Raw genomic sequence first — 12,321 nt, forward strand, 5'->3', positions numbered from 1 at the left:
CGGGAGCAGCAGGAGGACCGCGGGTGTCGGCGCCCAGCCCGGCAAAGTAAAGTTGCAGGCGGAGGTTGGGCGCGGGGGCCCGAAAGAGCGGCAGCCTGCACCCTGGCTCGCTTAGCCATAGCCAGCCGGATGGGAAGCAGAGCGTCCAGGCAGCCGCCAACAGCCTGCAGCCCAGTCGGGCACCGTGGAGCCGCTTGCGTGCGCCAGCGTGGACACCGCATCTCTGTGGGCTGGCGGCCGGGGCGCTCCCATTGAACCCAGGCCGAGGGCGGGGCCGCTCGAGGACCCGGGACCTACCCCCTTCCCCCCCACCGCCGCGTCGCCGCGCTCTCCGGGCACCTCCAGCTCTGCACTTACGCGCGCGGCAGCTGCGGGGAGCCCGGCAGCCACACTCTCAGGCGCGCCGCCCGCTTGCCGGGCTACCACGGCCGAGAGCCGGCTGCGGGGCTTCGTGGCCCCCAGCGGGCGCGCCGGAGGAGCAGGCGGCGATGCGGACGCCGACTCTGGCTGTGGGGCGCCTGAGCTGCCACGGCTGGGCCCCGGCTCCTGGAAGGACCGCGTAGCTATCGGAAGGACCATGGCGTCCCCGGCGCTGGCCGCAGCACTGGCGGTGGCGGCGGCTGAGGGCCCAAACAGGAGCGACGCGGGCGAATGGGGTAGCGGCGGGGGTGTCAACGCCTCGGGGACCGACTGGGGGCCACCGCCGGGCCAGTACTCCGCAGGTGCTGTGGCGGGGCTGGCAGCCGTGGTGGGTTTCCTCATCGTTTTCACCGTGGTGGGCAACGTGCTCGTGGTGATCGCCGTGTTGACCAGCCGAGCGCTGCGCGCCCCGCAAAACCTCTTCCTGGTGTCTCTGGCCTCGGCTGACATCCTGGTGGCCACACTGGTCATGCCCTTTTCGCTGGCCAATGAGCTCATGGCCTACTGGTACTTTGGGCAAGTGTGGTGTGGTGTGTACCTGGCACTGGACGTGCTCTTCTGCACCTCGTCCATCGTGCACCTGTGTGCCATAAGTCTGGACCGATACTGGTCGGTGACGCAAGCAGTAGAGTACAACCTGAAGCGCACGCCGCGGCGTGTCAAGGCCACCATCGTGGCCGTGTGGCTCATCTCGGCTGTCATATCCTTCCCGCCTCTCGTCTCATTCTACCGCCGGCCCGACGGCGCCGCCTACCCGCAGTGCGGCCTCAACGATGAGACCTGGTACATCTTGTCCTCCTGTATAGGCTCCTTCTTCGCGCCCTGCCTCATCATGGGCCTGGTCTATGCGCGCATCTACCGCGTGGCCAAGCTGCGCACGCGTACGCTCAGCGAGAAACGCACCCCCTCTGGCCCCGACGGCGCGTCCCCGACCACAGAAAATGGGCTGGCAAAGGCAGCGGGGGAGAATGGGCATTGCGCGCCCCCGCGCACTGATGTGGAGCCGGATGAGAGCAGCGCAGCGGAGAGGAGGAGGCGCCGGGGCGCGCTGCGTAGAGGAGGACGGCGGCGAGAGGGCACCGAGGGGGACATAGGCAGTGTGGACGGACCAGGACCGGGGCTGGCAGCGGAGCAGGGCGCCCGGACGGCGTCTCGGTCTCCTGGTCCCGGAGGACGCTTGTCGCGGGCCAGCTCGCGCTCCGTCGAGTTCTTTCTGTCGCGCCGGCGCCGGGCGCGCAGCAGTGTGTGCCGCCGCAAGGTGGCCCAGGCGCGCGAGAAGCGCTTCACCTTCGTGTTGGCGGTGGTCATGGGCGTGTTCGTACTCTGCTGGTTCCCCTTCTTCTTCAGCTACAGTCTGTATGGCATCTGCCGCGAGGCCTGCCAGCTGCCAGAGCCGCTTTTTAAGTTTTTCTTCTGGATCGGCTACTGCAACAGTTCGCTCAATCCGGTCATCTACACTGTCTTTAACCAGGACTTCAGGCGCTCTTTCAAGCACATCCTCTTCCGAAGGAGGAGAAGGGGCTTCAGGCAGTGACTCTCAGGCAGTGACTCTCAGGCAGTGACTCCTGGACAGCTCCGAACCCTGGCAGGCAGAGGGACCAACCAGGGTAGCCTCTCCAGAGTTCCAGGAATATCCTGGACTTGTGAGCACAGTGTGGGATGTGGCGAGAGCGGGAGCGGGTCGAAAGACAACTGGGCCTCAGGGAATGGGGAGGAGAAAGGCAGACCCCTTTGCCTTCCCGTCTCAGCGAGGGGCTGTGGCTAGGTTGTGGATTCAGTTCCTGAGAAGGCGTCTGTGGAGTGTGGCTGTGAAGTAAGGGCTTTAGAGGGCAGACAGCTGCAGCAAGAAAGGACCCCCACCCCCCGCCAACTTTCAGCCTTCCCGTGAGCAAGGGCTGACTTCCTATGACCTAAAAAAGGCATCTGTCTGGGGGGTGGGGAGGAGGAGGGAAGACACAGACAATCTCTGATTGAGTATTTGCCAAAAAAAAAAAAAAAAAAAACAATGACAGCCAAAACAACCAAACCATTTTCTAAATAAACCTTTGTAATCTAAGCGTCAGGTGCATTGGTGAGTCCTTAAGCCAGGGTGTGAGGGGACTCTCCAGAACTTCCCTTGAGTGTCCCACACACGCACACACTAGGGTAGAGAGCGCTCTGAGTTCCGTCTTTCAGGAGGAAGGTGGGTAAGGGGTATCGTCTCCTTAAACAGTTAAATGTTTTGGGTATATGCAAAGTATATACTCAAATTTCTTTTCAGCAAGCGGCTATGAGGCAAAGGAGTGGAGGGCATCAAGCTGACTCCAAATTTAGATCTTGTGTATGTGTGTGTGTGTGGGGGGTGGAGTCTGCACCTCATTCCGTGCCTGCTCGGCCCCAGGCATCTGTACTGGGAGCTCTGTGTGGTTCTGGATGCAGTGTACTCTTCCAGTCGCCTCTGGAAGTGGACAGGGTGGGGTGAGACCTATCCCAAGAAGTCTTCCCCCACAGATAGGGTGGACGGACTTGTGGCCGGATGCCTTTGCTGAGTTGCTGGGTGGTCAGAGTGAGCTGGACAGTCCCAAAGTGTTGCTTCGGAAGCAAAACAGTACCTGGGGACTGTCACTATGGCCCAGAGGGAAGAAAACTTGTTGAAGAGCAGGGGAGGGTCTAAAGACCCCTCCCAAGACTTCTCCTCAGTGTCACCCACTCTTGACCTTTTCTCAACCTTCAGTCCCCAGTATAAAATATTTTTGAGGGCCTTCTTGTCTCCAAGCCAGGATGCCATGAGCTCTAGTAGCCCCCCTGTGACAAGTCCTGGCAGCCCCCAGGGTAACTTGGAAGGAAAGTTACTAGCAGGACTTGGGCGTGGGGTGGGGAGTTGCCTCAACACCTGTGATCCAACACACTCCAGCTGTGTGGGCTACAGACTGCATCACTTTTAAAAAAATATTTGTTTATTTATTTATAATGTATACAGTGCTCTACCTGCATGTACATCTGCTGGCCTGAAGAGGGCATCAGATCACATTATAGATGGTTGTGAGCCACCATGTGGTGGCTGGGAATTGAACTCAGGACCTCCACTGAGCCATCTCTCCAGCCTCAGACTACATCACTTCTCTGGTGACACATTTACTGTGCACTGGGCTTAGGCCCAGCTGGGGGAAACTGAGCCTGGAGTGATGAGAGGGGCAGAATAGGCTGGCTAGGGCAGATCAGGGAGACCTCAGCTCTCTCTGGTCCTGTGAAGCAGGAACTTTGCAGGATGCCAAGATGGTCCAAAGGCATAGTCAGGTGCCCTGGGGGGTGATAGCTGGTAAGTGGCAGAGTTTATCCCACTAGGGGAAAGATTGTGTAAAAAGGCCTCCTGGGCCCGGGGCCTCAGAATTGGCCCTGTGGAATCTGCATCTCAGAGCACCCTGAATAGGGCCCAGATAACGGACGAGAGAGGGAGGCAGTGCTTGTCCTTCTGCAAATCCAACCCAAGATGCTTTCGTCTTAAACAGAGTAGCATTTTTTGATTCGGTGACTATTGCTTAAGGCATGTTTCTTGAAGCCCAGAGAGGTGACTAAACCTGTCTGGGATCACACAGCTAGCCATAAGACCCACACAGGGTTTCGGTCCTGGGTTAAAATTCAATCATAAAATAAGAATTTCTAGCCAGATCTTCACCAACACTTAGCTTGTGGGGAATGGATTCTCACAGATGAGGAAGGGACCCAGGCATGGCCCACCTGCAGAAAAAGACAATTGTGTTTAAGGAAACTGAATCCTGAGGTTGTAGGTAGGAGAAGAGAGATGTAACAGGAGACTGTGAAGAAAGCCTGGGTGCCAGGTGGAAGAGGCACAGACCTCCTTGACTGGGGTGTGGGGAGTAGTAGGGTGAAGCTTTCAGTCCCTGGGAAGCTGTGAGTTCTGCCACACTGTCCTGTTACGCAGAAAGGGTGGCCTGGAGCTGATCACCTGTGAGCTCCGAGGGCCCTGGGTGCAGTAGGGACCATGTCATCCCAGAGCCAGGCCTCCTGGGGGATTAGCTCTTCGAATACAGCTGGAGTTCCACTGAGGCTGTCAACTAACCCTAGTCTCTTTCCTTTCCCAATCCCATGGATGGTGCCCGAGGCTCTGGCTTGCGCCCCACACAGTGGGTCAGCTGTTCATGTTCTCAGGATTGGTGCCTGGAGAGACAGCTAAGCAGCTGCCTAAAAACAGACTAGCTTGCCACAGGGATGCGACACCTTGCTCTGTGTCTCACATCTTTTGAGGGTGGGGTGGGGTAGCTCACATCTCCCTGGGATGCTATGAGCCCTCACTGTCTCCACACGCAGCTCTAGAGTGTGGACGAGGAGCCCCCATAAGCCGTGGGCCAACAGCTCTCTCCCTGTGGTAGACCTGGTCTCTGTGGCCCTAGCATTGACTGACCTCTATTTCTGGATCTCTTTTACAAAGCCGAAGTTGCCAGACTCTTGTCTATAGTTGAGAAAACTGATGCCTAAAGGTGCCCATGGTCCAGGTCCCTAAAGTGGTAGGAAAGAAGGACAGAAACTACAAACTCTGCAAGGCCCAGAGGCAGAGAACCCAGGCTCTGAGCCTTCAATCCATCCCCATGAATGACCTCAGATGTGACTCTGGGCCTTGCAATAGAAGCTGCACAGCCTCCAGACGTGTTCAGGCCAGATGACCTGACGTTACCCCATCAAGGTGGAGGAGGAAAGTGGGCCCCGAATGCAGGGTGCTGTCCTGAGTATAGTATGCTCAGGTCCCCTTGCCTGCCCCCAGCCTGCAGCACACACAGACACATGTGAGTATACTTAACCCGGATGCAGACACGCAATCGGTGGAGTGGGGAAAAAAAATAATCCGGATATCCCCTTACAGCTCAGGAAGGAATCCAAAAGAACTCGGGACTGCTAATACTTAACAGAAGCAGCTCAGGTGCTTCTGAAGCCCCCCAGGGTGGGGGCGGAGGACTGAAGGCACGTTGCTGTGGCCCCTGATGGCAAGAAGGCTGCCTTGCCTTTCCTGGAGCGCTGGCAGAGGCTGTATTTTTATATCCAATCTATGGGCTGGGCTCAAATAGTCCAGCCCAGTGTTGGTTCAAAACACAAGGTGCCCGGATGCTTTCTTGAGTCTGGTTGGGCGGAGGCAGCCTTTTGCCCAGTTAAACCCACAGCTTCGTAGACCTGTGTGTGATAGTCCCATATGTAAGGAGAGAGTAGAGGAGATGGCACTCTCAGGGCCTGTGGCCAACACTTCAGCATCGTTCCTTCGGCTCATGCATTTCCCCTTAGCTAGGGACACTTGCAACCCACCCCTGGGGGTGGGGTGAGTATATCATAGATAGGATGAGGGGTCCTTGGAACTGAGGAACAGTGGAAGTGGTGGGGACCTAGGAGGGCCCTGTGGCTCCCACTAGGCCTTCTTCCACTGCCCACATTTCCGACCCCCGCCCCCGTACATCTCCTGCACCTCCCACCAAGGTAGCACAGGGGGTAAAAGGGTAGGGGTGCCTCCAGCAGGGTGCAGCGCAGTCCTCTGAAGTCAGCCTGGGAAGCCAGGGCAGCTGCAGACTCTGGGCCAAAAGGGAGCCCTGGGGACCAAAAATGTATTCGTTTCCTGCCAAGAGGATTTGTGGCTGCTCACAGTAAAAGCCCTGGGACAATGGGATCATTATGGTCAAGATAAGGAATCAGTCCACTCAGGACAGAGAGAATGCTGGGTAGTGAGCCGCTTGAAAGGCATCCTGCCCTCAAGTCTGAACACAAACCAGGCCCAAAGCTGCCTGGCAGCCAAGAAACAGGATATGCACACGGTTATTGATGTGGGGTTGACAGAAAAAGCTGGAGACCAGGAAGTCTGTGGCACATGACCTACTCAACTGGGAAGAATCTGTTCCTAGGAAGGATTTTCCAATACTTCTGAGAGCCCCCAAGGACTCAGTGCACTGCACTGTCCCAGACTCCAGGCCCAATCCCCATCAGCAGCCACAGGCCCTAAGCATCAGAGTCAGGGACACTGAGGGTCAGAGGCCATGTTTGAAACTGTGCCCATATAGCCCTGGGGCCTCCACACTCCCACAACAGAATGTGGCTGTAGTTACCAAGGCAGCCCGCACAAGGCACTTTTAGACTCCTCCCAGCATGCTCCCACCACCCAGGACAAACCCACCTCACTGGATTTCCCTCCCAGAGAAGTTCTCTGAGGCTGAGCTAGCCCCTGCCACACAACCCTCAACTCCCCATCTCTCAGTGTAAGCATCATGTCTGTGCTGATGGCTGAGGTGGCCATAGCAAACGGCTGAGAAGCTTGCAGCATCAAGAGACCCAGGCTCTGCCCTACTCCACTCTGATGCTGCAGGGGATTTTCCGCTTGGAAAGCAGGCCCGGCTGCTGCCTCCGGCTGTTCAGATATGGGTGGGCGGGTTTCTCCCCCATTTGATCATCTCCTCCTGACTGCAACTCTCAAAGAAGGAGCATCTCACCGGGGCTGCAGCACAGGAGCTGGCCTGCTGGATGAGGTTAAGACTGGGATCCCCACCCAGCTTGTCTGTTGCGGACCCTCCCCCACCTCCCCAGGAGCATAGGAAGGACTCAAGGGCAACAGTGACAAAAATCAAGCATAAAGGACCCACTGTGTGGAGTGCCCATCACACCTCTGTGTCTGCCTCCTACACCCCATCAGGAACACCCATTTAGCAGACATGAAAACTGAGCTCCAAGGACGGAAGCCAGATGACGGCCATGATCCTGATGCCCCACCACTCTGCCCCCCTCAACACACTATCCTGCTCCCCTCCCCCCGATTGTCAGGTTCAGTTTTGAGCTGAACAAACAGGCTTGGAACATTGAAGGTTTCAAGTTGTTGGTGTTTGGCAGACAGAATCTATGCTGCCTATTCTGGCTGTCTCCTCAACTCCCGTTTCTTTCTTTCTTTCTTTCTTTCTTTCTTTCTTTCTTTCTTTCTTTCTTTCTCTTTCTTTTTATGTGCATTGATGTAATGCCTGCATGTATGTCTGTATGAGGGTGTCAGATCTTGGAGTTACAGACAGTTGTGAGGTGCCATGTGGGTGTTGGGAATTGAACCTAGATCCTTTGGAAGAGCAGTTAGTGCTCTTAAGAGCTGAGCCATCTCTCCAGCCCTATCCCCCGCCCCGCCCCCCCCATTTCAAACAACACTTAGATTAAAGGTTAGGCCAACCAAGACCTATATGCCACCCCAGTTGTCTCATTATCCGTTGCTTAATCTACAGTCAGACCCTCAGCCCTTCTGTGGGAGCTGTGGCAGGTCGGCACCCATGGCAATGTGAACACAGCCTGCTTTGTGTTTGGCACGTCGTCTTAGAAACGACTCCGAACAATGAGGCAGCTTTTAAGATCACCCCACCCAGGATATAAAATGCCAAAATGTTTGTGGTGAAAAAATAATTCAGTTACCGGTTTCCTACTGGGTGCTGCCATCGCAAATCGAATTGGAAGCAAAATCGCTCCTCTTTGAATTGGTTCAAATGAAGCCGTTATTTAAAATTGATTGTTGTTTTTGCCTCTATAAGGATTCAATAGGAGGCAAAGACAATAGAGTGGTTATCTCACTTTTAGTAGCACTAAATAAGGGCCCTGGCTAGACAGCCTAGCTGAACAGCCAAGGGTGGGTTTGCCCTTTTGGCAAAGGGAGGACTAGAAAGGGTCAGTCCATGTGAGCTCCAGGCTGCGTCTGGAGAGAGCAGATCGGCTGCCAGTCATCTTTCTTGAGCACATTCAGAACCGTCTACTTCAGGGCTGGAGCACAAAGGATGATGGGTAGGGGAAGAGGTAGGGTATCAGCTTTATTGCTTAGCACAGGGGAAGGTTTGGAAGTTGCTGTAGCTGACCATACAGTGTAGCTTCAGGTTCGTGGCGCCACCAATAGAGCGGGAATGGAACATGGCTCAGCTATGGCTTGCACTGAACCTTGGTTTTTTTGTCTCTAAGCAATGGGCCTAAGTAGGAACACACATTCTCCTGACCCAGGCTTGGGTAAGGACCTAGAGTCACCAACAACCTGGAGCTTGTTAGTTATAGGACCTGAGCTCAGCTGGGCTCTGGCCCTGCCTTTGAGTCAGATCCAGGCCTGGGATATCCACTTCCCAGGTCTCCAGGGTCCTACCCCACTTCATCTCACCCCAAGCCCCAAATGGAATGTGTCCAGTTAAGTGATTTATAAATGTCAGAATCTATGAATGTGTTAAAGGTCCAGGCCTGACCCAGACCAGCCATCAGACTTGGGGTTCATAACAGAGTCATCTTCCAGCTCACTGAGAGGAGCTATTGGAGGCCAGACTTCAGGTCTGCGACCAGTGGGGAGCAAGTGCCCATAGAGGGGACACTCTCTTAAGCTTCTTCTTTGCTTTCAGGCAGCCTCCAGCACTCCAGGTATCCTGTCCCCTCCCCGTGTGCTTGCACATATGGACAGCTGCAGCTAGGAGCACCAGGCATCCCCTGGGGAAACGATGCTTGGAGAAGCTTGTCTAAGGTCCCTTGGATGTCTCCATGCCAAAGTCACTCCCAACCCGAGTCCCTCCCATCATGGGCCTGTATCACCTTTTGAAACAGCCAACTTCATGGGAGTGCACCCTGGGTAAGGGATCTGTTTCAAGGGGGAGGTACACTGCCTCCCAGAGCTCACCCTTGTGTTTTTAGAGGAAGCTGGTGTGTTTTTAGGACAACAGGAAGTCCACCCAAATTGCTTGTGTGGCCTTCTTCTCTCTTTTGCTGGTGTTCTATGGAACTGTCTCTATTATAGCACCTGGGAGCCCACAGCCAACAAGGAGACCAAGACCAGTCAGTCCAGGCCCCTGCAGATGACCAATAGAAGAAGACACTGCCCACTATTGGAGTCACCTGTGCATGGGAGATGGGACACCTTGGGCTGTGATGACATGGCCTCTTGAGGAAAAAAAATCACAATAGTTATTTTCTGGACTCTGTGCTCTGTGGGAGGCTATTGTGTGGGTCTCAGGCTCGCTCATCAACTGAAGGAGAGATAAACATGTTTTTTGTTTAGATCACAAGTGGGGGATGAGAAAAAGACTTGTGAGAGAGCAGGTGTTTATCCCCTTAGAAGTCAAACCACCATGTGGGGGAGATTGGTTATTAAGCAGCTGAAAAACATCTTTGAACAAATGCTGAGAGGAAGTATAAATGTGAGCCAAAAGCAAGAGGCGGGGCCTTTTGGAGACTGAGGATAGTTTTGGCTGTGCGTCGTTCCACTTTGAGACGCTTCTAGAGAGAACCGCTCGAGGGAAGGCTTCAAGCTCTGGGCTCCGGCTAAGCTTCTGGGTTCTGGTTGCTCCAGGTTCCAGAAGAAGAAATCCTGCTGACTACGCCAGGAAAATTGTTTCTCAGGACTGATATCCTTATGGTTTCATTATTGTATTCTTTAATCTTCTTTTTCTATTGTTTAGGTTAGTTGGGTTATAAGTGAGGTACTCTTGGTTAATAAGTTCATAATAAAATTTATTTGTTAAGAAAATTGAGCCTACAATCAACCCTTAGTGAAGGTCCTCTGACCACACTTTCAGACCATGGAGCCCAGCTGGAGCTTGGTATTGCCCTTACTCAACTACATGTCAGCAGAAAGAAGCATTTGCCCATTTACAGTGCCACCCAGCCTTCTTTAATTCTTCCAATGTTTGTTCATCTGTCCCAATACGTCCCTGCCACAGACAGGAATCAAGCCCAAGTCATCAGTCCAGAGCAGGAATGGGCTCCAGACATAGACAGGGGACATCCAAAGGTTTGGGGGCAGGGGCTTGTTGGGTTGCTGTGGCAGGAGATGAGCCCAGGGCACTAGGCACTGGGGTCATCGGCATGAACTAATTCTGCTTCTCTTCTGAGAGGAGGCTTATCTAAGGTGAACATCTGGCTTGACCAGGTCACCCAGCTATTGAGTGACAGAGCTTTGCATGACTTGAAAATTAGGGTGATGGCCTATCACATCTCTCTATCAACTGCTTCTGAGTTGGGGCCATGCCTTTACCAAACATGAACGTGAAGGAGGTGGCATCCCAGAGACAGGCTGACACTCTGGGAGAGGCACGTCCATAGACAGCTTTGACTGGAACTCCTTAACCCTGGCCATGGCAGGGAGGGGGCACCTGGGACACGAGATGGATCTGGCTCATGGCTCAATGAGATGGTACAAGTCCTGGTACTGTGAGCAAGTGCACAGGACTAAGTCTGAGACCCATCTCCTGGCTTCTTAAGAGGCTCCTCCCCTGCATACTCCTACCCTGTGTCCTTGGGAGAAGTAGCAATCATGTCTTCTGTATAGCAGACTGGGCTGGGATGCTGTCTCCCAGAGGCAGATCCTATGTGAGGGAGGCAGCATGGAGGCCCTGGAGAGCCATTTAGCTTTTGTGCCTGCTCAGCCATGTAGAACATGCTTTGTGGCTCCCCACATGTGTGACCAGGAGAGCTTTTTGTTGTGCTTGTTGCTTTTTGATGTTTATAAGAGCCTTATTAATAATAGAAAAAATCTGGAAAGAGCCCCAACATTCACACATTGATAAATGGATCAAACACTGATGCATCCAAAAGACGGGTTATGGTTCAGTGCTGAGAGAAGCAAGCTGTAAATACACAAAGGAATGAAAAGCAAGAGCCTGGCCTGAAGGGCCGTGTGATCTCCAACTTTGTTACATGGCATTTTGTTTTAAGAGATTTTAGTCTTTGCAGACGTTTGGGGTTCACAGAAAACAAGCAGAAAGTACAGCCGCCATATGCCCCTCGGCAGGACTGAATGTTTCCATCTGTAAATGAGGGGCCTCTGGAGATCTCACAGGGAGAGTGGGTGTGTCCTCATGGTAGTGGGTGTGGGAAAGTTTTATCAGCCATAAAGTGTGGTTCCTTGGCCAGGGCTCCTTATCAGAGTCTCAATAAGCCTTTAGAGGCAATGGCTGGCTGGTTGGCTTGCCCACTGCCATTTGCAGGTGGTGGGAGAAACGGGCCAGTATCCAACTCAGAAGGTTCTGGAAATGTGCCTTAGTCTCATTGCTTAGAGCTGAGGAGAGACCCTCTGAACCTAGCCTGGTCTCCCCAGAGGCCTGCCATCCACTGTGTAATGACGGAAAACTACTAGCCTGTCCAGGAGCCCTCTTATCTGCCATCCGTGTGCCAGCGAGGAGAGTGCTTGGGGCCAAGAGAGCTGGCACTGCCACGAGCTTCCTTTCTCCTCCCAGAGAATGAAGAGACCATGTTGTGCCATGATGCCAGCTGCTCTACAATCTCTAAGGGTCCCCACCCATCACAGAGCCTAGAACAATACAGCCTGTCCCTGGGGAGAGGGACAGAGGACTGGGACAGGGTGAACCTAGTCCTGCTGTCTTACTCTGTCTGCAACCTCAGCAGATTCCTGCCCCCATCTGAACATGTCCTTGCAGCAGTCTTGGGTGTCTATGGGGCAGAGGCATACCCTTTTAGAGCTCCAAGGGTACCCTACCATCCATGAAGGCTGAGATGAGAGCTGGGTCCGGGGGACATTTTTGACCCTGTGGACAAAAGAGCACCTGGACTCAGCCACATGGGGTAGGACCAGATAGTTGCTCCTAAGTGGGAAGACCCTGCCTTCCCTGCCAATCTGCCTATGGCCCTGAGGAATATGGTATTCTGCACTAAGGTCTCAGCTGATGCATAGTAACTGAAGCCTGTGCATCCTCTCTAGACAAGAGCGTGTCCCAGGACTGGAGGACGGAGAAAGGGATGCCTGCCTGTCCTCACTCTGGGCTGAATGCTAGGCCTCCTCTGTCAGGATCTGGCCATGGCAGTGAACTTGTAGCTGCTTTTTAGACTGGACTGAAGGTTTCAGTGTCAGCCACAGGCAGCAGACACTCACCAAAGACTTCATATGTGCATTTGGGGTTGGGGGAGGAGAAAGTGCAAAGAAAC

General features: G+C 54.1%; 1 protein-coding gene across 1 annotated transcript; it reads left to right on the forward strand.

Moving 5' to 3' along the window:
• The first annotated feature begins 474 nt into the window (after nucleotides 1–474).
• On the forward strand, nucleotides 475–1,962 carry Adra2c (adrenoceptor alpha 2C). The gene has a single exon (XM_051165103.1). It carries the CDS (start codon nucleotides 578–580, stop codon nucleotides 1,952–1,954), a length of 1,377 nt encoding a protein of 458 aa, XP_051021060.1. The 5' UTR covers nucleotides 475–577; the 3' UTR covers nucleotides 1,955–1,962.
• Nucleotides 1,963–12,321: the final 10,359 nt, after the last annotated feature.

This window comes from Acomys russatus, chromosome 22, assembly GCF_903995435.1.
Source record: "Acomys russatus chromosome 22, mAcoRus1.1, whole genome shotgun sequence".
In the NCBI taxonomy this organism is placed as follows: Eukaryota; Metazoa; Chordata; class Mammalia; order Rodentia; family Muridae; genus Acomys; species Acomys russatus.